We start from the raw sequence: 25,345 nt of genomic DNA, 5'->3' as shown, positions 1-25,345 counted from the left end.
AGCGACTTATAGAGTTTGATTTTGGTTCGTCGAGAGAGGACTTTACTTTTCAATTGCCTACTCAGTCCAAAGTAGCACCTGTTGGCAAGAGTGATTCTGCGTTGGATTTCAAGGCTGACATTGTTGGTGTTGTTAATGCTGGTTCCCAGATAAACGAAATTATCTACAACTTCAAAGTTATGACTGTCAACAGTGACGTGGGAGCCAAGACGCGAGTGCGCTGACTGTTTGTTTGATGACAGGAGATATTTCGTCTTGTCCTCATTCACCACCAGACCCATACGCTTCGCTTCTTTATCTAGTCTGGAAAACGCAGGAGCTGTACACTCTTGTAGAAGATTGTACCCTCTCTATTTAGTTCATCAGCTCGTATTATTTTTTCCAGCAATAGATTGAAGAAGTCGCACGATAGTGAGTCACCCTGTCTGAAACCTCGTTTGGTATCGAACGGCTCGGAGAGGTCCTTCCCGATCCTGACGGAGCTTTTGGTGTTGCTCAACGTCAGCTTACAAACGCAAAACTTATTTTTCCAATTTTTGCCAAAATCGATCATGTCTCATTTAATGAATTTTAAAAATAAAGAAATATTTCTCTGTGCACTTTGATGTCATAACTAGTAATGAAACCGGCATTTTAGGGTACTGTGTGAGCGCTTTTCTCTCAAATATTCTCTCCGTCGGGCACACAGTTGATGTTCGAACCGATAACGAACCGACTGCGTAAGTTTTATGTGGTCTTTGGTGCAGTCAGTACTGCATGAACCAACGAGCTAAGAAGTATTCTGAAGTTGAAGGAAACATAAAGCACAATAATTTTATGAGTTCAAAAGTGTGTGTTGCACTTCCGAGAATGTCAAGGTTTCTAACAGTATTACTCCTGAGTGCCACACTGAGTGTATGTTGGAGAAGTGGTGCGTATAGTGAAAGACTAGTGAAAGACAGTGTTCCGGTCAAATTATATCTTCGGTAGATCAACCGTTATTTTTAGTGATTATGTTTTTGGTTTTTATTATGAACAGTGGTTGCTAAAACGTCGTGCAGCGAAGAGAATGATGAGTGGCGGTGTACATCTGGAGAGTGTATTCCGAAGGCATATATGTGCAATGGCACCAAACAATGTCGTGATGGTTCTGATGAGACGGAAAAACTATGCAAAGATATGGAATGTTCAGATGCTTCATTCCGTTGCAGTTATGGTGCATGCATATCACTCAAATTAGTTTGTGATGGTGTTGTCGATTGTGTCGATAAATCTGATGAGGACTCTGGGTCGTGTCTCAAACGACGCAATGATTTGCCAGATGATGGCATTGATGACGAAACAAGGCGGAAAAATTGTGCAGAGTAATTTTTTCTTTTTTTATTTACTTATTAATGTATTTCTGTTGACTTATCTATAGTATTATGTACTCGTCGGAAATCGTAACTAAAGCTATATTGTCACTGCTACTCACTCAACATAGTGGAGCATCGCGTAGCAGTTATTATTGTCTAAAGTCTTAATTATGCTCTTAAAAAAAGTCAAACAATGTTGTGACGGAGTCTAACGGGTGCGCTTACTGTTCAGTTTGGGGCAAACGCGAACTAGAATATATTACACGATATTAAATTTCATTTGGGTTAGTGGTCCCATAGGGCGATTGGGCTAAAAACTTATCGAATCACCTTCAGAGGTCATATAATTTTTCAAGAAGCAGTGAAAAAATCTGATTCGTTTTTATACTCTCGCAACAAAGTTGCTAAAGAGAGTGTTATAGTTTTGTTCACATAACGGTTGTTTGTGTCACCCAGAAATAAAAGAGTTATATATGGGGTTATATATACCAAATCGATCAGGGTGACGATTGGAGTTGAAATTCGAATGTCTGTCCGTCCGTCTGTCCATCCGCCTGTCCGTTCGTCCGTTTGTCCGTGGAATCAATAACTTGAGTAAAAATTAAGATATCGTGATGAAACTTGGAACACATATTCCTTGGCGCCCTGAGGAGGTTGGCGAAAACCACAAAATGGCGAAAACCGAAAACATATAAAGTGCCGTAACTAAGCCATAAATAAAGTTATAAAAGTAAAATTTGGATCGCTCCAGGAAGGGGCATATCTTGATGTAAGTTTTTGGGAATGTGGGCGTGGCCCCTACCAAGGTTTTTGAAACCGGAAATCGGATTATAATCACGCCCACCTCCTTGAAAACTACTTAAAATGCTTTAATTAACGCCTGCTTCCCATATACCAGAGCTTTGAGGTCGATCTGAATCGTTTACTTTACATTATATAAAGTAAGCGTGGGTGAAGATATCGGAACCGGACTTTGCACAAATACTGCAATTATAGGTGGCATCGCCTTCTTTCAATGAACTTTATAACATATATATGCCAAATATGTGAGTCAACTTGTGTGTTAACCAATAAATTTAAATAAAATAAATAAATTGCGAGAGTATAAAATGTTCTTTTGCACCCGAACATAGCCTTTCCTTACTTGTTATACTCTCGCAACAAAAGTTGCTAAGAGAGTATTATAGTTTTGTTCACATAACGGTTGTTTGTAAGTCATAAAACTAAACGAGTTTGATATAGGGTTATGTATATCAAAATGGTCAGGGTGACGAGACGAGTCCGTGAGAGGTTTGCTTTCGAAAATCGGACCATTGCCACGCCCACAAAATGGCGAAATTCGAAAACACATAAAGTGTCATAACTAAGCCATAAATAAAGTTATAAAAGTAAGATTTGGAATAAAGGATCGCACTGGGAAATAGGATATTTGGAAGTAATTTTTTTTGGAGAGATGGGCGTGGCCCCGCCCCAAATCGGTTATTTGTATATATCTCGCAAACCAATGAAGCTATATAAACCAAACTTCCTGCAGTCGGTTCTCTAACGTACCCCACCACACACCGTGAAAATAGTTGAAACCGGATAATAACCACGCCCACCTCCAATACAAAGTTTATGTTGAAAATTACTAAAAGTGAGTTAACTGACTAAGGAAAAACGTCAGAAACACTAAATTTTACAGAAGAAATAGCAGACGGAAGCTGCACTCAGACTTTTTTACAAAATGGAAAATGGGTGTGGCATCGCCCACTTATGAGTCAAAACCCATATCTCAGTAACTACTCAACAGATTTCAATGATATATAGGTGATTCGGTATATAATATTTTCCTGACACCCTGATAACACCGACAAAAAATGGGCGAAATTGGTTCACATCCACGACTACTTTCCTTATAACTCAATTTGGTATTCCATCTTATTCCTTCACTTTACAATATATACAATGAAGATAGCGGAATAAATCTTTACACAAATAGTGTATGTCATCTTGGCTTCATTAATGAAAAAAATTGTTGAAAACGGACTTTTCAAGGCCCCAGATATCGAATATGAAGCATTCAGTGCCCCATGGTAATTTTTCACCGAAAATTTCGGTAAATCTCCCAGATAATTTAATGTAATTCAGAGGAAAATGTTTTCTTCTAATAGTGTGTCTCTGTACCAGAAAAGGTTAAAATCTGGTCATAACTTCCCTTAGATATGAATATATGAGAATACCTAATTATGGGATTTTCAAAAATACGATGAGCTTAATAGCTTATAAATCGGTTAATATGTGAAATATATTTATGCCGAATATATGGGTCAAATTGTGTGTTTTCTTAATAAAAAATATAGCAATAAATTGCGAGAGTATAAAATGTTCGGTTGCACCGGGACTTAGCCTTTCCTTACTTGTTTTTCTTTACTTCATAATATAAATATAAGGAAACAATGAAGATAGCGGAATAGAACTTTACACAAATAGTGCATTAGCCGAAAATGGGTAAATCTCCCAGATAATTTAATGTAATTCAGAGGAAAATGTTTTCTTCTAAAAGTGTGTCTCTGTCCCAAAAATTATTAAAATCGGGTCATAACATATCCTAGCTCCCATATATCTAATTATAGGTTTTTCAAAAATAGGGTGGGATTTATTCCGCATATATGTATTGGTTAATATGTGAGATATTTTAGCCAAATTAATTGATCGTATAGTCTTGGATATAGTGTACCTTGCTGGTGAAAATGAATTCAGGAATTACCTCAGCCTATATACTATATATTACGATTTTCGTTATTCTATTAAACTTTATGCCGAATTTATGGGTAAATTTGTGTGTTATGTAAATAAAATTTCTTCAATAAATTGCGAGAATATAAAATGTTCGTTCGCACCTGAACTTAGCCTTTCCTTAACTTGTTTTTTGTAATTTCAGTTGGGGACAAATGAAATGCTGGTCAGGTCAGTGTGTTAGAATCAGTGATAAATGTAATGGCATAAGGGATTGTGCCGACGGCAGTGATGAGCGGTCTTCCTTGTGTAAGACAATGTTGTGTAATAAACAACAGTTCCAATGCGGTTACGGCGCTTGCATACCCAAACAAGCTAAATGTAATGGAACGCAGGAATGCTGGGATGGTACGGATGAGCTGGAGAAGCTTTGCAAAAAAAAAGTGAATTCAACATTAACACCAACAACAAAATTAAATTTGTCGATAGTTACTGAAAGTATTGTAAATCCATCGATTATAGTATACGATTTCAAAGCTTCCGAAAATCTTAAAAATACAACGACTCAAACAACTACAAATCATGTTCAAATAGAAAATAAAGAATTTAAAACCACAAATAATATCGAAAAGCCTTTGTATAAGGGAAATGAAACTAAAAGCACGCCAAAAACCTCATCTCGACATCCAATAGCAACGACTTCAGCAGAAAACTTTGGTATGGATCTCAACGAAATAGCTTCTACAAATCTCATGAAACCGACCACTGAAGCAAATAAAATAAAGAAGTATGCAGAAGATGATTTGCAAATAACAACGCCCAAAATTAAAGTAACAACGAAACTTCCAACGCTCATAACAAATGGATCATTTAAAATTGATATATCACGTTATCCATCATCAAAGCAAGCTCCCAATTTTGAAACAAATTTAAATTCAAGTATTGATAATTCCCTTGTGTCAAATTCAAGTGATCAGATACCTCTAATTTCACGACCATCGACTGAAATTGTGCCCCCTATAGTAAAGCATCCTGGAAGTTTAACCGGAATTTCGGAATTGGAAATAAACACGTCAAAAGTAGAGACAACTGCAAGACCACAAACGGTTGGAACCATTACTCCAGACACAATAATATTACCACCGACTACAATACCAACAAAACACCAACAACCTACCCCGAATCAGTACAACACCACAAAGCCAACAACAATATTTCCACCGACTACAATAACAACAAAACGCCAACAACCTACCCCAAATCAGTACAACACCACAAAGCCAACAACAACATTTCCACCGACTACAACAACAACAAAACGCCAACAACCTACCCCAAATCAGTATAACAACACAAAGTCAACAACAATATTTCCACCGACTACAACAACAACAAAGCGCCAACAACCTACGCCAAATCAGTACAACAACACAAAGTCAACAACAATATTTCCACCGGCTACAACAACAACAAAACGCCAACAACCAACCTCGAATCAGTACAACACCACTAAGCCAAGAACAACATTTCCATCGACTACAACAACAACAGAGCGCCAACAACCTACGCCGAATCGGTACAATAACACAAAGCCAACAACAATATTTCCACCGTCTACAATAACAACAATACCCCAACAATTTACCCCGAATCAATACAACACCACAAAGCCAACAACAACATTACCACCGACTACAATAACAACTAAACGTCAACAAACAGTCTTCTCAACCAACAAACCCATCAAAGAGTGTGTTTTACGCAATTGTGATCATCCACTCTTTTGTAAGATTTCATTTCCAGGACCCCGCAACTCTGAAATTACAATTGTTAATAAGGGACGATTATCTCTTATAGTGGGATCACAAGTGATTTTCAATTGTGCCGAAGGTTATGATTTAGAAGGTGCAAATCGTTTAACATGCACACCGACAGGTTGGAGTCATAGCAGTCCAAGTTGCAGTAAGTTTGCAATTCGTCTCTTCGATCTCCTTGTAATGTTGATATTAAATTGTTATCCTATAGTTTCCTACTGTGACGCAGACTTCATATATAACTGCAGACCACCACTCAAATGTTTATTTGAACAGTCCAATAGTAGATCAAAAATCTTCATAACAAAAGAGTTTAAACAAAGAGTTAGAGAACATTCCCACATTAGTTTTGCCTGCGATAAGGGTTATCTGCATGAAGGTCCGACCATGAGGAAATGTACAGCGAGAGGGTGGTCAAATGAGATACCTAGATGTAGTAAGTATACGCAAGCGTTAGTCAAAACATGACCTCCATATCTTATAATCATTTTAATAATACTTCACTTTTTACAAATGTTCTTTACAGTTAATTATTGCGATATATCCGAATTGGAACCTCTCAATTCACCACTCAAATGCAAAGTGTTCGATTCAAATATACAAAGATTGAAAGACTATCAATATTCCGTATGGAACAAGAAGATCAAAGAACGTTCTTACTTTGAATTTACCTGCGAAGATGGATATAAACTGGATGGCGAGAATCGTTCAACCTGTATGAATAATGGCTGGAGTAGTGCTGCACCTACTTGCAGTAAGCGATGTTATATTTTGTTGTAAAATAACACATGTTTTTAAATCAATTAAATTCTATATTAATAGTTCGCTCGTGTGATCTAAGTCTGGTTAGTCCGTGCACAGCGCCGTTACTCTGTCATCACAATCACAAAAGATCTTTCATTAACTTAAGAAACTGGGCTGACGTGGTGCTTCCAGGGGTACATGTAGACTATAGGTGTGAAGATGGTTATGAACTGGATGGGACAAAGGTCATAACATGTACGAACGATGGATGGAGTAATAGGATTCCTACTTGCAGTAATTTTCGCTCGAGATTTTGATTTTTATACTCTCGCAACCTGTTGCACAGAGTATAATAGTTTTGTTCACATAACGGTTGTTTGTGTCACCAAGAAATATAAGAGTTAGATATGGGGTTATATATACATAAATGATCAGGATGACGAGTGGAGTTGAAATCCGGATGTCTGTCCGTCCGTCTGTCCGTGCAAGCGATAACTTGAGTAAAAATTAAGATATCTTAATGAAACTTGAAACATATGTTCCTTGGCACCCTGAGGAGGTTGCTTTTTCGAAAATGGGCAAAATCGATCCACTGGCACGCCCACAAAATGGCAGAAACCGAAAACCTATACAGTGTCATAACTAAGCCATAAATAAAGTTATGAAAATGAAATTTGGAACATAGGATTCCATTAGGAAGGGGCACATTTGGATGTAATTTTTTTGGAAAAGTGGGCGTGACCCCACCCCCAAATAGGTTTTTTGTATACAACTCGCAAACCAATAAAGCTATATAAACCAAACTTTCTGCAGTTGTTTATTTTAGCCATTTCCTTATACAGTCCAAAAATGAAAGAAATCGGATAATAACCACGCCCACCTCCCATACAAAGGTTAGGTTGAAAATTACTAAAAGTGCGTTAACTCACTAACGAAAAACGTCAGAAACACCAAATTTTACATAATAAATGGCAGAAGGAAGCTGCACTGAGATTTTTTTTACAAAATGGCAAATGGGCGTATTGTCGCCCACTTATAGGTCAAAATCCATATCTCAAGAACTATTCGACCGATTTCAATGAAATTCGGTATATAACACTTTCTTGACACCCTGATGACACGGCTGGAATATGGACGAAATCGCTTCACAACTACGTCTACTTCCCATATAACTCAATTTTGAATTCTTTTGATTCGTTCACTTTATAATACATATATACATTAGGAACAAATGAAGATAGCGGAATAAAACATTACACAAATACTGTATTTGAGCTGTGACATGACTTGTGAAAATCAAACCATGACTTTTCAAGGCCCCTGATATCAAACATGAAGAACTCTGTGCCTAAGGCTCTCTGTTCCAAAAATTATTAAAATCGGATGAGAAAAAGAATTAAGTGAGCACATAGTCTTGGATATAGTGTAGCATGGTGGGGAAAATTATTGTAATCGGTTTAGAAATTACATCAGTCCTCATATACCACACCCGGTTACACCCGAACTTAGCCCTTCCTTACTTGTTTTAACTTATATCTTACATATACTCCTTTATTTTTAGAGGAAACTGTTTGTGATGCTAGTATATTGGCCGACTGCACTTATCCGTTAAAGTGTGAGATATATGATCGAACGATACGAAAGTATAATAGGATCAATAGAGGAGTCATCCAGGAATTATCAAATGACGAAAATTTATATATAAATTGTGAAGATGGCTTCACTCTGCAAGGCTCACAATATTTACATTGCAGAGGAGGAAAATGGGATGGCATTATGCCTAAATGCATTGGTATGTATTTCGTATGGTTCATAATGTTCATGCACTTCTCATTAATATCATCATAAACCAATAGTCCCCACATGTAACGTCAATTTGTTACCGAAATGTGGAAATCCTCTGATTTGCACCGCTTACCATGATAGTTTGGGATCTGGGCAACAGATAACGAATAACTATTGGAACAGACGTGAAACTTATCCCCAAGACACTGTGGTGGTTCTTGATTGTCCATATGGTTATACGTTAAAAGGGTCCAAAGAAATAACCTGTGATTTGTACAGTTGGAAATATGAACACGGAACATATAGCTCAGAATGCCGTAAGTTTAAAGTTATTACTTCTTGTTTCATATTCGCGATTTACATAACAGATTTATCAATTTTGGACTTCGAATTAGCCGTTTTATTTAAACCGTTGTCGATTTTTGGTATGATATCGACCGGTTAAATAAGGATACGTTTATGTTTTATATTTTGAGCGAATATTTAAATTCGGTTGGGAGATATGTCAACGTTTTCTTATATATTTACAATTATTTTTTTTTTAAGAGAAAAACTCTAAGACTTGTGAGCAGGAGATAGTAGATAACTGCATTTATCCAATGATTTGTGAGAGATTCGAGTCAGAGTTCAATGATTTTGTAACAATAAAATTTAGTTGTGAAAATGGTTATATGTTGGATGGCGGAAACTCTTTAACTTGCACGGATGACAAATGGGATCATAATATGCCCAAATGTATAAGTACGTATTCTGACTATTCCAATAGGCTATATGACTACTTCTACTAACATCATTTCAGCAGCACATTCCTGCAGTGGTCATCTTATACCCAGCTGCAAATACCCTCTAAATTGCACGCTTTTCGACTCAAAGTCCAAATCCGAGCGGATTATAACTGATATTACTAAGTCCACAAATTATGCTCTAAATACGCAGATTATTTTCGGATGTGCTAACGGTTACAAATTAACAGGTGAAGAGCAAACCATTTGTAGTTCGAATGGTTGGAGTCATGAGCAAAGTCTGAAACTACCGCAATGCAGTGAGTTCATTTCTCAATTATTTAATCGTGTTTTCTATATACTTTCTCTTTTCCTATATCTCGCTTATACATCCATAGCCTCCCCGTGTGATGCTGATATATTTGGAAACTGTGAAGAGCCCCTTAATTGTTTTTGTTTACCACCGAAACATAACAAATGGTTTCAAGTAACCAGCGCCTACTTGATACATGAAGTTCGTGAAAATTACCTTGTAGACTTCAGATGTAACGAAGGTTTCAGACTTGAAGGACCCAGACGTATGAAATGTACATCGAGGGGATGGGATCAACCTGTACCAAAATGCGTTCCTTATCCTCAATATTGATGTAAAAAATATATATACATATGTATGCATGTATCCTTTGCATATGTTTTTGTGTTTATACTAATTGGACATCTTTCTTTGTACCTCGGATATGAAATACCGCTATATATTATGTTTGCTACGAAAATTGTATGATTGATGATAAAAATAAAACAAAAATGGTGCGTAGAAATACCACCAACAGAACTGCAAGTTTGCTGAATTCGTTGTAAAATGGCTAAAGTATTATAACAAATGTAACATCACATTGATAAGAAAATGGAACGATGCTCTTCGATATTTCATACTTTTTACCTGACAACTAAACAGAAAGCACTAACAACAAAATTTCTCATTTGTCATATTCCGTAGCTTCGTAAATTTTCATTCGTTTTACAATTTTTAGTAAAGCCTTTCTTATCTTAGTCAACTTTTATATATATATATTTGGCGTAGGAACCGCTTTAAGCGATTATAGCCGAATCCACCAGAGCGCGCCACTCATTCCTCCTTTTTGCTTTTTGGCGCCAACTGGAAACACTTTTTTTTCTTTTTCTCATCTTAACAAAACAAACTCAGCAATACTATGACTCAGTTTTGGCAATCAATTTACAGTGGGTATAAAATACATTGCTTTAATGAAATAATACTTCTGTAGTCGCATTAAAAATTAAAAGTATAATAAAAACATTTGAAAAACTATTATATATTTGGCGTATATTATACATGGCGTTATTGTTTACTTGACATAACCGCAAATCACATGGCTTAGTTGTCCAATTGAGATACCGATTTCTAAACATGATGATCAAAAAATGGTATCGCTCTACTGAAGTGATGATTAAAGTTTTTGAAGTAGTTGCAACTGATACTCCGATATATTTATGATAACAATATATATGACTCAGAACTAATTTATAGTTCCGGTTTGGTGGTAACCGCGGATGTTTGATGAAATTCCGCTGTCAAGAAAAGTTAGTAAGTTAAAGCAAGACAAGCTCTGGAAGAACTTCCCACTAAATGTGCGCAAATTCGCTAACGACAAAATTGGTCTAGCTTCACATACATACGTACCCCAGTCAAATAATTATATGTGCATTTCTGCTTTTGTTTATATTTCTTATTCACTGTTATTTTTTGGATTTCGGTAAATATGGAATACAGGGTAGATAAGTTACCGTTACTATGCAACGAAAATTGTTTCATACTTTTCTCGTTCGTTGTACAGTTACATTAAGAATCTGCTTGTGAATTGCATATTGCATAGTAAATATTTATATGTGCAAAATCAGTTTAGCGGATCTTTCTTACTGATAGTGTCGCAGCAAAAACTTTGTTTGCTAAAATTTGTTTTCAAAATTATTGTAGGTGCATTAACTTAATGAATTATTAAAAATTTGATTACATTTATTTAACTTTAAGCCTAAAATGCCTCGTGGTACAAGCTTATCAGTCGAGGAACAAGTAATAATCATAGGATTTTTCAATCACAGTGAAAAAATCACCGATAGTGACATATCGCTCATCACTAGTCCGTGTAGAGCGCCGTTACTCTGTCAACACAATCACAAAAGATCTTTCTTTAACTTTGGAAACATGGCTGACGTGGTGCTATCAGGGGTATATGTAGACTATAACGGGTGATTTTTTTGAGATTAGGATTTCAGACATGGTGTCAAAGAGAAAGATGCTCAGTATGCTTTGACATTTCATCATGAATAGACTTACTAACGAGCAACGCTTGCAAATCATTGAATTTTATTACCAAAATCAGTGTTCGGTTCGAAATGTGTTTCGCGCTTTACGTCCGATTTATGGTCTACATAATCGACCAAGTGAGCAAACAATTAATGCGATTGTGACCAAGTTTCGCACTCAGTTTACTTTATTGGACATTAAACCAACCACACGAATGCGTACAGTGCGTACAGAAGAGAATATTGCGTCTGTTTCTGAGAGTGTGGCTGAAGACCGTGAAATGTCGATTCGTCGCCGTTCGCAGCAATTGGGTTTGTGTTATTCGACCACATGGAAGATTTTACGCAAAGATCTTGGTGTAAAACCGTATAAAATACAGCTCGTGCAAGAACTGAAGCCGAACGATCTGCCACAACGTCGAATTTTCAGTGAATGGGCCCTAGAAAAGTTGGCAGAAAATCCGCTTTTTTATCGACAAATTTTGTTCAGCGATGAGGCTCATTTCTGGTTGAATGGCTACATAAATAAGCAAAATTGCCGCATTTGGGGTGAAGAGCAACCAGAAGCCGTTCAAGAACTGCCCATGCATCCCGAAAAATGCACTGTTTGGTGTGGTTTGTACGCTGGTGGAATCATTGGACCGTATTTTTTCAAAGATGCTGTTGGACGCAACGTTACGGTGAATGGCGATCGCTATCGTTCGATGCTAACAAACTTTTTGTTGCCAAAAATGGAAGAACTGAACTTGGTTGACATGTGGTTTCAACAAGATGGCGCTACATGCCACACAGCTCGCGATTCTATGGCCATTTTGAGGGAAAACTTCGGAGAACAATTCATCTCAAGAAATGGACCCGTAAGTTGGCCACCAAGATCATGCGATTTAACGCCTTTAGACTATTTTTTGTGGGGCTACGTCAAGTCTAAAGTCTACAGAAATAAGCCAGCAACTATTCCAGCTTTGGAAGACAACATTTCCGAAGAAATTCGGGCTATTCCGGCCGAAATGCTCGAAAAAGTTGCCCAAAATTGGACTTTCCGAATGGACCACCTAAGACGCAGCCGCGGTCAACATTTAAATGAAATTATCTTCAAAAAGTAAATGTCATGAACCAATCTAACGTTTCAAATAAAGAACCGATGAGATTTTGCAAATTTTATGCGTTTTTTTTTTTAAAAAAGTTATCAAGCTCTTAAAAAATCACCCTTTAGTTGTGAAGATGGTTATGAACTGGATGGGGCAAAGGTCATAACATGTACGAACAATGGATGGAGTAATAGAATTCCTACTTGCAGTAATTTTCGCTCGAGATTTTGATTTTATTTTATAGTATACATATCTTCCTTTATTTTTAGAGGAAACTGTTTGTGATGCTAGTATATTGGCGGACTGCACTCATCCGTTAAAGTGTGAGATATATGATCGAACGGTACGAAAGTATCAGAGGATCTACATAGGAGACATGCCGCAATTTTTCAGTAATGATTGGTTGAAAATTAGTTGTGAAAATGGCTACACTCTGCAAGGCTCACAATATTTAGACTGCAGAAGAGGAAAATGGGAAATTATGCCTAAATGCATTGGTAAGTATTTCGTATGGTTCATATTCGCGTTTTAAATAACAGATTTATCAATTTTGGACTTCGAATTAGCCGTTTTATTTAAACCGTTGTCGATTTTTGGTATGATATGACTGGTTAAATAAGGAAACGTTTATGTTTTATATTTTGAGGGAATATTTAAGTTCGGTTGGGAGACAAGTAAACGTTTTCTTATATAAGAGAAAAACTCGAGTCGAGGAACAAGTAATAATCATAGGAATGCATGAAAGCGGTTCCAAAATGGCTCTAGACCAAAGCGACATCGGAACTTTATCTCAAAATTTCTTAAAAACCCCACTAATTATGGTATAGTGCGACGCAGCGGACGAAAAACAATATTGATGAGCGGTGCAACACAACACAATAAAGCACATTTAAGATTTGCAAATAAATACCAATTCTGTGCCGATGAGTGATAAAATACAGTCTTTAGTGACGAAAAAAAATTAAATTTGGTCGGCCCAGGTCATTGCAAGAAATATTGTAGAGATTCGTACCAGCAACGACGGTCCTACTACAAGCAATGTTTTGGAAGCGGTACCTTGATTTCATGGGCTGCATTTTGCTGCTGTGGAAAGCTATCTAGATGCTTTATATTCACTAAAATGAATGCTAATATCAATGTAGATCTTTTGGACAGCGAGTTAATAAAATTTGCTGGCAATATTTATGGCATATAACTGGACATATCGAAAGGATAACGCTTCAATCCACACGAAGAACATCTTTAACGACTGGAAAATTCCGGTTTTACAATGAGCAGCATTGAGTTCGAACCTAAATCCTATTGAGGATCTCTGGGGGAACCTCTCTGCTCCTGTTTTCCAAAACGGAAAGCAGTTTGAGACACTACGTCACCTTAAATTACCCATAAAGCAAGAATTTGCCAATATTTACATAACTATTCTACAGTCAGTAGTTAATTCTCTGATTAAGCGGCTTAATTTCAGTTAAACTCAAATGTATAGGCTTTACTGGTAAAAATTGTAAAATGCACATATAAATATTTACTATTAGCCTAAACTTCAATTCTGTTTTATAGTTTAAAAAATATTTTGAAATTTGTTAATTTTTTGTTTTTTATATCGTATATATTACTAATAACAAACCTGCATACTCAGAAATATTTTGAAATTTTGTAATCTTTAATTTTTTTTTGCAAAAATTCATGCACATATAATTATTTGACTGAGGTATATTATTTTTGTCGCCGTTTCCTATATTATTTCTGAAGAAATCGTTAATACGTAAAATACTAGTATACCCGCCCACGCGCTGCTGTGGATAAGTTATATGGGGCATTCTCTGGAAAAAAAAGCCACTTAAAAAAAGTTCTTTATTTTCTTTGGCAATGATATCTCTTATAGTACATGTAAATCCTAAAATAAAACATATGGTTTTAGGTCTGTGTAACGTGTAACTGTGTAACTTTAAAACTAATGAACAGATTTTAAAACACCATGTGACTTTTTTGTACAGAATTTCTCAAACTTTAAAACTGTGTATCGTAAAAATTTTTAAAATTAATATTTCATAGCAAAAAATGAAAAAAAAAATGTTGGAATTTTTAACAATTTATGCCCCCTTCGACTTTTTTCGAAAATATCTTAAAATGTTCCTTATTTCATCACCTTTTTACCCCCCAAAGGGAATTTTGGGACAGCAATATTTGTATGAGCTACAAATAAAAAACCAACCAAGTGGCTATTTTTCTAGAGAATGCACCATATGCTAAATTATATTCTGATTTACTATTTGATATTAACTAACGAATAAAATAATAAAGTAGTAAAAACGTTATAGACGACTTAAATTTTTACTTGATGTCAATATTATTAGTCATTATAAAGTTATTAGTTGATGATATGTAAATGAAAACAAAAAAGTATGAGAAAACAAGTAAGGAAGGGTTAAGTTCGGGTGCAACCGAACATTTTATACTCTCGCAATTTATTTATTTAACTTTATTATTATTATATAATACACAATTTGACACACATATTCGTCATATATATTGTATAAAGTCCATTGAAAATTGGAAGCCCTAATATTAGGTTAGAAGTACCGAGGTCCTCATGTTCGATATATGGGGCCTTGACAACCTATGGTCCGATTTCAGCGATTTTTAGAATGGGGCTGCCAAACTATAAATGTAGTATTTGTGCAAAGTTCTGCACCGATATCTTCACTAGTGCTTACTTTATATATTGTAAAGTAAACGATTCAGATCGTCTTAAAATTCTAGTATATAGGAAGTAGGCGTGGTTGTGAAGCGATTTGGCCTATTTTCACAACATATCATTGGGATGTAAAGAAACTATTACAAATCAAGTTTCATTAAAATCGGTCGAGTAGTTCCTGAGATATGGTTTTTGACCCATAAGTGGGCGATGCCACGCCCATTTTCCATTTAGTAAAAAAATCTGAGTGCAACTTCCATCTGCCATTTCTTATGTGAAGTTTATTGTTTCTGGCGTTTTTCGTTATTGAGTTAACCCACTTTTAGTAATTTTCAACCTAACTTTTGTATGGGAGGTGGGCGTGGTTACAATCCGATTTCCTCCATTTTTGGACTGTATAAGGAAATTTCTAAAAAAAACGACTGCAGAAAGTTTGGTTTATATAGCTCTATTGGTTTGCGAGATATATACAAAAAACTTGTTTGGGGCGGGGCCACGCCCACTTCCCCAAAAAAATTGCATCCAAATATGCCTCTTCAATTTGCGACCCTTCATACGAAATTTTATTTCCATAGCTTTATTTATGGCTTAGTTATGGCACTTTATGTGTTTTCGGTTTTCGCCATTTTGTGGGCGTGGTAGTGGTCCGATTTTGCTGATTTTCGAACTTAACCTTCAAATGGTGCCAAGAAATACGTGTTCCAAGTTTCATTAGGATATCTAAATTTTTACTCAAGTTACAGCTTGCACGGACGGACGGACAGAGGGACGGACAGACATCCGGATTTGAACTTTTCTCGTCACCCTGAACATTTTGATATATATAACCCTATATCTAACTCGTTTAGTTTTAAGAGTTACAAACAACCGTTATGTGAACAAAACTATAATAATCTCGTAGCAACTTTGTTGCGAGAGTATAAAAATTATGAGAAAAATATGTTGAGAGGTAATATTTGTAATTGAAAATAATATTTTAAGATTGCCTGCAGTTCCATTTGCCTGCCTGTTATTCATAATTATATTTTGTTATACTCTCGTAAGAAAGTTGCTAAAGAGAGGATAATAGTTTTGTTCACATAACGGTTGTTTGTATCACCCAAAAATAAAAGAGTTGGATATATATAATGATCAGGATGACGAGAGGAGTCGAAATCCGTCTGTCTGTCCGTGCAAGCGATAGCTTGAATAACAAATCAGGAAAGGCTAAGTTTGGGTGCAACCGAACATTTTATACTCTCGCAATATATTTAGAGATTTACCTATATTTTCGGTGAAGAATTACCCTTAGGCACTGAGTTCTTCATGTTTGATATCAGGGGCCTTGAAAAGTCATGGTTCGGTTTTGACAATTTTTTCACAAGTGATGCCACAGCTCAAATACAGTATTTGTGTAAAGTTTTATTTCAAGGATTCAAAATAGAGTTATATGGGAAGTAGACGTAGTTGTGAACCGATTTCGCCCATATTCCACCAGTGTCATCAGGATGTCAAGAAAATATTATATACCGAATTTCACTGAAATCTGTCGAGTAGTTCTTGAGATATGGTTTTTCACCCATAAGTGGGCGACGCCACGCCCATTTTCCATTTTGTAAAAAAATCTGAGTGCAGCTTCCTTTTGCTATTTCTTATGTGAAATTCAGTGTTTCTGACGTTTTTCGTTAGTGAGTTAACCCACATTTAGTCATTTTCAACCTAACCTTTGTATAGGAGGTGGGCGTGGTTATTATCTCATTTCATTCATTTTTGGACTGTATTAGGAAAGGGCTAAAAGAAACGACTGCAGGAAGTTTGGTTTATATAGCTTTATTGGTTTGCAAGATATATACAAAAAACCTATTTGGGGGCGGGATCACGCCCACTTTTCCAAAAAAATTACATTCAAATGTGCCCCTCCCTAATGCGATCCTATATTCCAAATTTTATTTTCATAACTTTATTTATGGCTTAGTTATAGCTATTTATGTGCTTTTGGTTATCGCCATTTTGTGGGCGTGCCAGTGGTCCGATTCCGCCCATCTTCGAACTTAACCTTCTTATGGTGCCAAGGAACACGTGTTCCAAGTTTCATTAAGATATCTCAATTTTTACTCAAGTTACAGCTTGCACGGACGGACAGACGGACAGACGGACAGACAGACATCCGGATTTGAACTTTACTCGTCACCCTGATCACTTTGGTATATATAACCCTATATCTAACTCATTTAGTTTTAGGACTTACAAACAACCGTTATGTGGACAAAACTCTAATACTCTTAGCAACTTTTGTTGCGAGATCATAAAAATTGAGATATCTTGCCGAAACTTGGTATCCTGAAGATTGAAAATGGGCGAAATCGGTCCACTGCCACACCCACAAAAAGCCGAAAACCTACAAAGTGTCATAACTAAGCCATAAAGTTATGAAAGTAAATTTGGGTACAGAGGATCATATTAGGGAGCGGCATATTTGGGTGTAACTAACTCACTAACGGAAAACACAAGACACACTAAAGAAATGGCAGAAAGAAGTTGCACTCAGACTTTTTTACAAAATGGAAAATAGACGTGTGGCGTATGGGAAAAACCATATCTCAGGAACTACTTTCATGAAATTGGGTATATAACTTTCTGGTATATTTTCTGGAAACCCTGATTACGCATGTGGAAAATGGATGAAATCGGTTCCCAACCACGACAACTTCCCATATAACTCAATTTTGAATTCCATCTTATTCATTCACTTTATAATATATACATACGGAACCAATGAAGATAGGTGAATAAAACTTTACACAAATACTGTATATGATCTGTGGCATCACTTCTGAAAAAATTGTCGAAATCGGACTATAACTTTTCAATGCCTCGGATATTGAACATGAAGAAATAAAAGCACTTAATATAGGTTTTTCGTAATTATAGGTTTTTTATAACTACGGTGGGCTTCACTCCGCATATATCGGTTAATATGTGAAATATCTGAGCCAAATTAAGTGAGCATATAATCTTAGATATAATGTATGCTGGTGGTGAAAATGAGTGAAATTGGTTCAGGAATTACCTCAGCCTATACATATACTATATATGATGATTTTCGTTATTCTATTGAACTTTATGCCGAATATATGGGTCAAATTGTGTGGTATCTTAATAAAACCATAGCAATAAATTGCGAGAATATAAAATGTTCGGTTGCATCCAAACTATGACTTTCCTTACTTGTTTGAATTTATTTGTCACTATGCTGGTATATGGGTTCTTGAGCTTTTATTGTGGTACACATTCTAGTACGGAAACCATATGTCTGTCCCTAATATATTTATTAACAAATACAGAAACAATTTAAATTCAATATTATTAATTCAGCACTAATCGGTGCACAACTTTCTTGGTAAACCTGTTTCTAGCTAGGTTTCCCCACACATGAGCATGCAGCATATAGTTAACATGGGAAAAGCAGGGATTCGCTAAATCTCTATTCTATCTCTATTTATAGTTTAGCGAAACGAATTAGAAACTGTCGCTTTCTGAAGGGTACCGTAGATTCTGGCGACATCATTGGAAATCTGGCAACCGAACCTGACTTTCTTTAAACTTTACAGTCAGACCTGTTGCTTCAATAATATTGATCTCTTTGATGGCCAAACATGAATCCAGGTCTATCTTAATACCCAATCTTAAACTGAAAATTATGTGGTGACTTCCAACTATATCAACAGAATTTACACAAACAATTGCAAAATTTAAATTTTCATTTTCACCAACAACCGTGTTGATTGATTTATCGTATAAGTAGCCCGAATATTGAACCACTTCTAATGCAAGTAAATATTTTTTATGCTCGGGAAAATACTTTCCCTTAATTAATGTTTTTCGTGTACAGTTGGTCCGAATTTGCCTGTCACTTTAATGTATAGCGTATTTGATTGCAGTTCTATTATATCATTCCCAATGTCCAGCATTTTTTTTTTTTGGAAAACACTATGATCATTTTGAAGTTATTTCGCCGTAGTTAATATCAGTTTATACATGCGAAAATAACGCTAGGAATCTCCGGCAAATCTGTCAGAAATAACCAAGGAGTAGCAAATCGCAATTTCGCACCATTGAAAAGTTCATTGTTGCCATTTGAAACTTAAAAAGTTCTATAAAAAACCTTACACCGTTATCTGGTAGAATCTTATTATACTGCTTTTGCAAAGTTTTATTCCGATATCTTCATTGACGTTGACAGAATTTAAAGTTGTGTTATGTTGGTTGGATTGCATTGGCCCATTATAATATAAGAATATTGTATAATGTTGTGCATAAAATTTTAATTCAAGTAGGTCCAAGAATAGTGGGCAGTATATTTTCCATTTTGGATTGCATCTCGTCTCTATTAACTAACTTATAAAATGTACTTCTTACAAATAAACTGGATAAAGTATCTTCTATCGATTTATCGTTCCTAAGCAAATCGGTTCAGCAGTTCTTGAGTTATAAATTATGTAATAATTATACTATATATAGATTTTAATACTCGTAGTATTAAATGAACATGTTAGCTAAGACATGTGTCGGTTCCATATATTCCACTCATCCCCACACAGCCAATAAAAATATTTCCGTTCTTCTTGTTAATGTCCGGCTCTACTTAACTTAGACCTTCCTTACATGTTTATTGAACGTTAAGGTTGCTATATTTATCTACAAATAAAGGGATGAAACCATATTGAGAACCGTTGTTAAAGTTGATTTGCGAAACTATAATGTCTATTGACGGCGAACTGTGAACCTGAAGCAGGGAACGAGATGCCACAAAAAAACACCGTGATTGCTTAATTTAATAGTAAATACATTCAAATAATTATAGGCTTATCTCTTGAAGCAAGACCGCGCCCATCTCTCACATCTTGTAGTAATCCTCCTCAATATTGTTTTATTTTGAGTTTCTGTTTAATTTGAATATTTATTACATATTTATCTTTAGGAAACCCAAAACAATCGCATTCCAACAAATAACAAGAGTAAAGAACGTATATTTTGTGTAAGCGGGGAACTCATGGACCCATTTTAACCATTAGTAGCAGAAACTACAACTTTGATCTTATTTTTAGCTTCCCATTAACACCAAGTTTCACTAATACATCTCAATTTTGACTAAGTTATCGCATGTACGGACAGACTGATGGACAGTAAGGCATCAACCAGAAATAATTTTGTCTCGTCATCTCGTCTGAAAAATATCCATACTTACCTTAGAGTATCAAATAACGTTGTCAAAGTTTTGTTGGAAACTCTAAACGAAAAGTTGTCGAAATTGACTCATATCTTTATACCGAAACGTTCAACGTTTCCATGTGTACGCTTGACTTTGACTATCGAAAACATTCCCAAATTTGTCATCTCTTTACGAAATTTTGATCTCCACTTACAGTTTCAAGCCGCTAACTCATATACTGCACATATCCAATGTACTGATTTCCAACACAACTCAAATTATATAAATAGCAATGACGTAAGCATTTGAACTTTACATAAATAAGCTGATACTAGAAATAATTCATACAAAATGCGATAATACATCGTTCATACCATACAATAATCGGTTGCAAACGAACATCGGCCAATGTTTCATTTACATTTTCGATTCCGTTTGTTCATAATCTTTTATTACTTCCTTTTGTTAAATTTTTGATTTTTTTTTTGGGTTTTTTGCAAAATTTAACCTGATAAGAATTCACACACACTTTATATGGCGCCATGGAAACTACACTCGAATATGATAAAAGCTATGAAACAATGTCTCAGATCTTTCAACAATGTAAACTTTCGCGGAAATCAAAATCAGTACTAATTGTACAACACTTCGACATTATATTTAATTAGTTTTTTTGGCTATTGTCCAAATTTTTCAAAAAGATTAATTATAATTTCTCATAATTTCTCGAGCAGAGGCCGGTTATGTAATATTCTTTATAATTACTATATATATATCTGTGGCAACTAATCATAACAGCTTATGTCTAAAAAGTGAGTTTTGAAATAATAAAGGTTTTGTGTCAAATAAATTTTGTTTGGTTTTCATATAAAATTTTTAGCCACAGATAAAGATATTTATTTCGAACAAAACTGTTAATAATTAAAAAAAAAAAAACTGTTTTATTATTAAATATTCGATGTTTTGTACTTAAGATATTATGAACAAATTCATTGGCTGAAAAATATAAACCTAACTTAACTTAAGCTACTATATTGAAACGAAAAGTAATTGGTACTGACAGTAAGTCCAAATAAGTGCTTTAGGTTGAATTAAAAATGCGGTAGAAATGAGATAAGATGATTTTTTAAGCTTTATTAGAAATCTAAGAATCAAACAAAAAAATAATCCATAAAAACACAGTTTTTATTAAATAATAAGTTAAATTAAAATTAATCCACATTTCGATATACATAATTATTATTAATTATTAATAATTATATTACCATATATAAGAAATTACTCATCATTTTCATCATTTTCATCGTTAGATCAGGGTGAAAATCTAGCGATATCACTGTACTTAAATTTATATAGAACTCTCTATATATTTCATCAACTAACGGTAGCATATCTAATAAATCTTTTTTTTGTTTTCGTTAATTAGTATTGGGGACTCATAACATAGTTTTAAATCTTTAATATGCACCCTATTGGTGCCCCGCTTTACTATATTTATAAAATGGAATGGTTTTTCTTCATTGAGCGATTTTTTAAAATAAACTTTCCCAAAGTCGTTTGTAAATCTAAACCACTTGATCTCATTCCAATTATATTTTTTGCCGACATCGTCAATTTTCCGCCAAGTAAATAACTGTTTAGCAGCGTTTCCAAAATCATAAATATTGCTTTGCTGCATTTCGATAACTAAAAACGGGGTTTTCCATCCAACGGATCGATCAAATTGAAACCAATCATGAGGAGGGTGTATTTTTATTAATGTTTTTTTCTTCTTTTTTTCGATTAGTGCATGGTCGCTATCACACTCCATGTGAGTGTGACCAGGCACTAAGAATTTGTGATCTATAGTAGTTATATTGCTGTCCATTTGCGCAAAAATTTCAAACATTGTTGCAACGTAACTATTTTTATTTTGACCTGGACAGCAATCACTATAAAAAACTACGTGTTTTGTATTAGAGTCCATATTTTGAAGATGGTTAAAGACACAGGAAGCTCATTTCCTCCTCTTTTTGTTAGAGCTTCATGCCACATATAACATATTGCTTGATTGGTCTCAAGATCATGAACAGTTAAATTGAATGTCCATAATGGTCGTTTGTAAAAAGACAAGGAAGTCCTCAATATTGGTGTTGGCAAGCATTGCTGAAGATCAAAACAAAACAACTTAAGTTAAGCATCATTCATAGCTTTTGCCTTATCAACTTTCTTCGCGTCATATGCTTGTTGTGCTTCACTAAGATGATGTGCTTGTTCTGCTTTTAGAGAATCAACCTCTTCAGGTGTAGCAACTGTTACCTTATGTTCAAGTAAGTCGCATTTGTGGCAAGTGTCAAGCTTGGGTTTTTTAAATTTCAATCCCATTTGATTAAACAGCCTCGAAAATGTTGTTAACGCCACAGAATGGTCGTATTTCTCGCAATATAAGCGATGCATTGCTGCCACCGATAGATCACTTGGAATGTAACGTAATGATGTATCACGACGACTATAGTGCGACTCGTATGATGGAAAACTGTTAATGAATTCAATAATTTCGTTTTGCTTATTAGATGATAATTTTCTGGCATTTTTGTGTCTCCCACGCATATCTGTAAATCCAGTTCCTTCAATTTTTGCTTTAACAACCGATTTTATGAACTGTTCTGACTCGAACAAAGTAAATCTAAAGCATTTTTGGCATACTGTTATTTTTTCAGTATTCACTTCTAAAAAATAGTTGTAAGAATAATCTCTTTTTCTTGGATTTACTGCAGACTTAAACCGCTTAATAGTTTTAGTAGTCTGCAGTTCAATCAACGCAGCAACAGCTGCTCGGCGCAAACGATATGACCCGTGTGTCCAATAAGCCTTATGTATTTCTTATTTTAGAAGCGCAGTTTTTCCTGCAAGCTTCCAATTTACGCAATACCCGCGCGGAAATTAATTTGCCGGACTTTGAAAAGTAAGATTTTCCCTCGTTTCTCAGCTGCTTTGCAAGTTTCCTTGACGATACTGCATTCTGATCAACATCATCTTCATCTGCCGTATAATCAATATCGTCTTCATCTGCCGTATAATCAACATCATATTTATCTACGGTGTTATCAGCAACTACTTCATTTTTACAAGAATTAGCAACTGCTGCATTTGCCGTATTATTAGTATTGAGCTCGATATTCGTATTATTGTTAGTACATAAAAATCAATAAATACAACTTGTATTTCACTATTATTATCAGCACATGTATTTTCAGTTAATAAAGCATTCAATAACTCTGAAGAAACACTTTCGTTAAAAATATTATAAGCCATTTTTCTACGACACTACTCGCGCCAGCACTGTCTACAAATTGAACACAACAGCTTATGTTTGCAAAAAAATTCCGTAAGCACACACTAAAAACAACCTACATGTAGTTAAAGTACTGTTATATTTCAACGGCACTTTAACATAATAGCCTTAGTAGAGTTAAGATGTTTTGCAAAAATGAAGATTTCAAATATCGGTAAAATTAAATTTTGTTATAAGAACGTATGTTCACTTAAGTAGACAAAATTAAAGCAGGTCGTTGTAATATAAGAGCTTAGTTAAATATAAGTTGTTTTTTATGAGCTATAATTTGAATCGGCTGTTAGTTATTCAACTTAAGTCTGTATAAGTTTTAATGCACAAACATTTTAATATTGATTAAACTACCTTTAAAAAAAATTAAGTGGAATTAAGATGTTGTGGCTAATGTATTATTTTCCAAAAAGACTTAAGTTAAAATGTTAATGCGTATAACTTCATCAAAAATAACATTTTGTAATTGAAATTTGGCTGAGTGCTAGAACATGAAGAGGAGAATTAAAATATGTAATAAAATCAAAAAGCACTTATGTCGACTTAAGCCGTTATTATTTGTTGCCACAGATATGTTCAAGTAGTAACGCGTTTGTTGAAGGACCAAATTCCAAGTGTACTAGGTAAAATAATATATTTTCTGTATTTTAATAAATTTTGTATTTGTAATTGAAGGAAGACGTGCGATGAAGATGTTTGAAATAGTGATTTCTATCCTAATCTATGTATTCTAAATACAAGAGAAGAAATTTTAAAATATTTTTTTTTGAAATTAGATTCAAATTTTGTAATCTTAATTAGACTTACATATGTATTTTGAGTGTTAGTGGTAACCTGATATTTGTGCAATTATATATGTTTAACGTTATCTTGTTGAAATTACAAGTATCAATTTGTAGATTTTATATTAAAAATTATGCTATTTTTCGTAAAACCAAAGGTTTGAAAGTTTGTAAGATAATCATCAAGTTTTATTCGTGAAAATCTAGGTATATTATTTTATAAATATAAATAATTCCATTAATTTTTTTTAATACTCCGACGTGGAGATCAATTATGAAAATTCTTTCTCCGATCTCACACCTTCAACAATTCAGATTCACAATTCTTTGAAGATGAATAAATATTAGAGTGATTAGTGATGAATTCAAGACCTTTTATCGGCTTATGGGATACAAAGTCTTACAGCTTCAAAAATTACTTATATTCAATTATTTGTCCCGCTGTCTACCGAAAAATCTTTTACGTATATACATATTTACGTATGTTCAGTAACACTAGGATGTTTGTTTAGATTTAAAACTAAATGCACGTGGCACGTATATATTTACTTGAGCTAAATAACTTATAACACTCTGTAGGACATTGATCGTTTATTGATCGCAATTCAATTGTATTAAACTAATTTCATTTACGGCTAGTAGGGGACAAATGAGTTGTTGGTTGGGTCAGCAGTGTTTTAACATCACGGGAAAATGCAACGGTGTTGTGGACTGTGACGATAAGAGTGACGAATGGGAACGTTTATGTAGGACCAGTTTATGTGAGACAGATAAGTTGCAATGCGGTTACGGTGCGTGTATACCCAAGCAAGCAAAATGTAATGG

The 25,345-nt window shown here is 34.8% G+C and overlaps 2 protein-coding genes across 7 annotated transcripts in view; one reads left to right on the top strand and one right to left on the bottom strand.

Annotated features, from left to right (window-relative positions):
- LOC105213641 (zinc finger protein rotund) overlaps positions 1-25,345 on the bottom strand; it is a 161,544-nt gene that overhangs the window by 70,819 nt on the left and 65,380 nt on the right. The gene's annotated exons all lie outside the window — the stretch shown is intronic.
- On the top strand, positions 737-25,188 carry LOC114803524 (uncharacterized). Of its 5 annotated transcripts, none has more exons than XM_054228098.1 (11): positions 737-910; positions 1,019-1,343; positions 4,258-6,014; positions 6,078-6,302; positions 6,393-6,620; positions 6,689-6,904; positions 8,172-8,402; positions 8,467-8,712; positions 8,942-9,136; positions 9,198-9,437; positions 9,516-9,949. In XM_054228098.1, exons 1-11 carry the CDS (start codon positions 757-759, stop codon positions 9,761-9,763), a joined length of 4,065 nt encoding a protein of 1,354 aa, XP_054084073.1. In that variant the 5' UTR covers positions 737-756; the 3' UTR covers positions 9,764-9,949. The 5 variants fall into 5 exon arrangements, with proteins under 5 accessions (XP_054084073.1, XP_054084053.1, XP_054084170.1 ...); XM_054228078.1 differs by having other exon boundaries at positions 9,195-9,437; XM_054228195.1 differs by lacking the exons at positions 8,942-9,136; positions 9,198-9,437; positions 9,516-9,949 and adding exons at positions 12,797-13,024; positions 25,163-25,188.

This window comes from Zeugodacus cucurbitae, chromosome 2 (assembly GCF_028554725.1).
Source record: "Zeugodacus cucurbitae isolate PBARC_wt_2022May chromosome 2, idZeuCucr1.2, whole genome shotgun sequence".
In the NCBI taxonomy this organism is placed as follows: Eukaryota; Metazoa; Arthropoda; class Insecta; order Diptera; family Tephritidae; genus Zeugodacus; species Zeugodacus cucurbitae.
Note: the sequence above shows the minus strand (reverse complement) of the source record. Positions and strands in the feature narration are given on the sequence as shown.

Bases quoted from the DNA above. Each gene is read 5' to 3' on its own strand.
- LOC114803524 (XM_054228078.1), top strand. From the start codon at position 757: ATGAACCAACGAGCTAAGAAGTATTCTGAAGTTGAAGGAAACATAAAG. The intron at 1,344-4,257 runs GTAATTTTTTCT...TTGTAATTTCAG, and splicing joins AGGCGGAAAAATTGTGCAGA to TTGGGGACAAATGAAATGCT. The intron at 6,905-8,171 runs GTAATTTTCGCT...CTTTATTTTTAG, and splicing joins TAATAGGATTCCTACTTGCA to AGGAAACTGTTTGTGATGCT.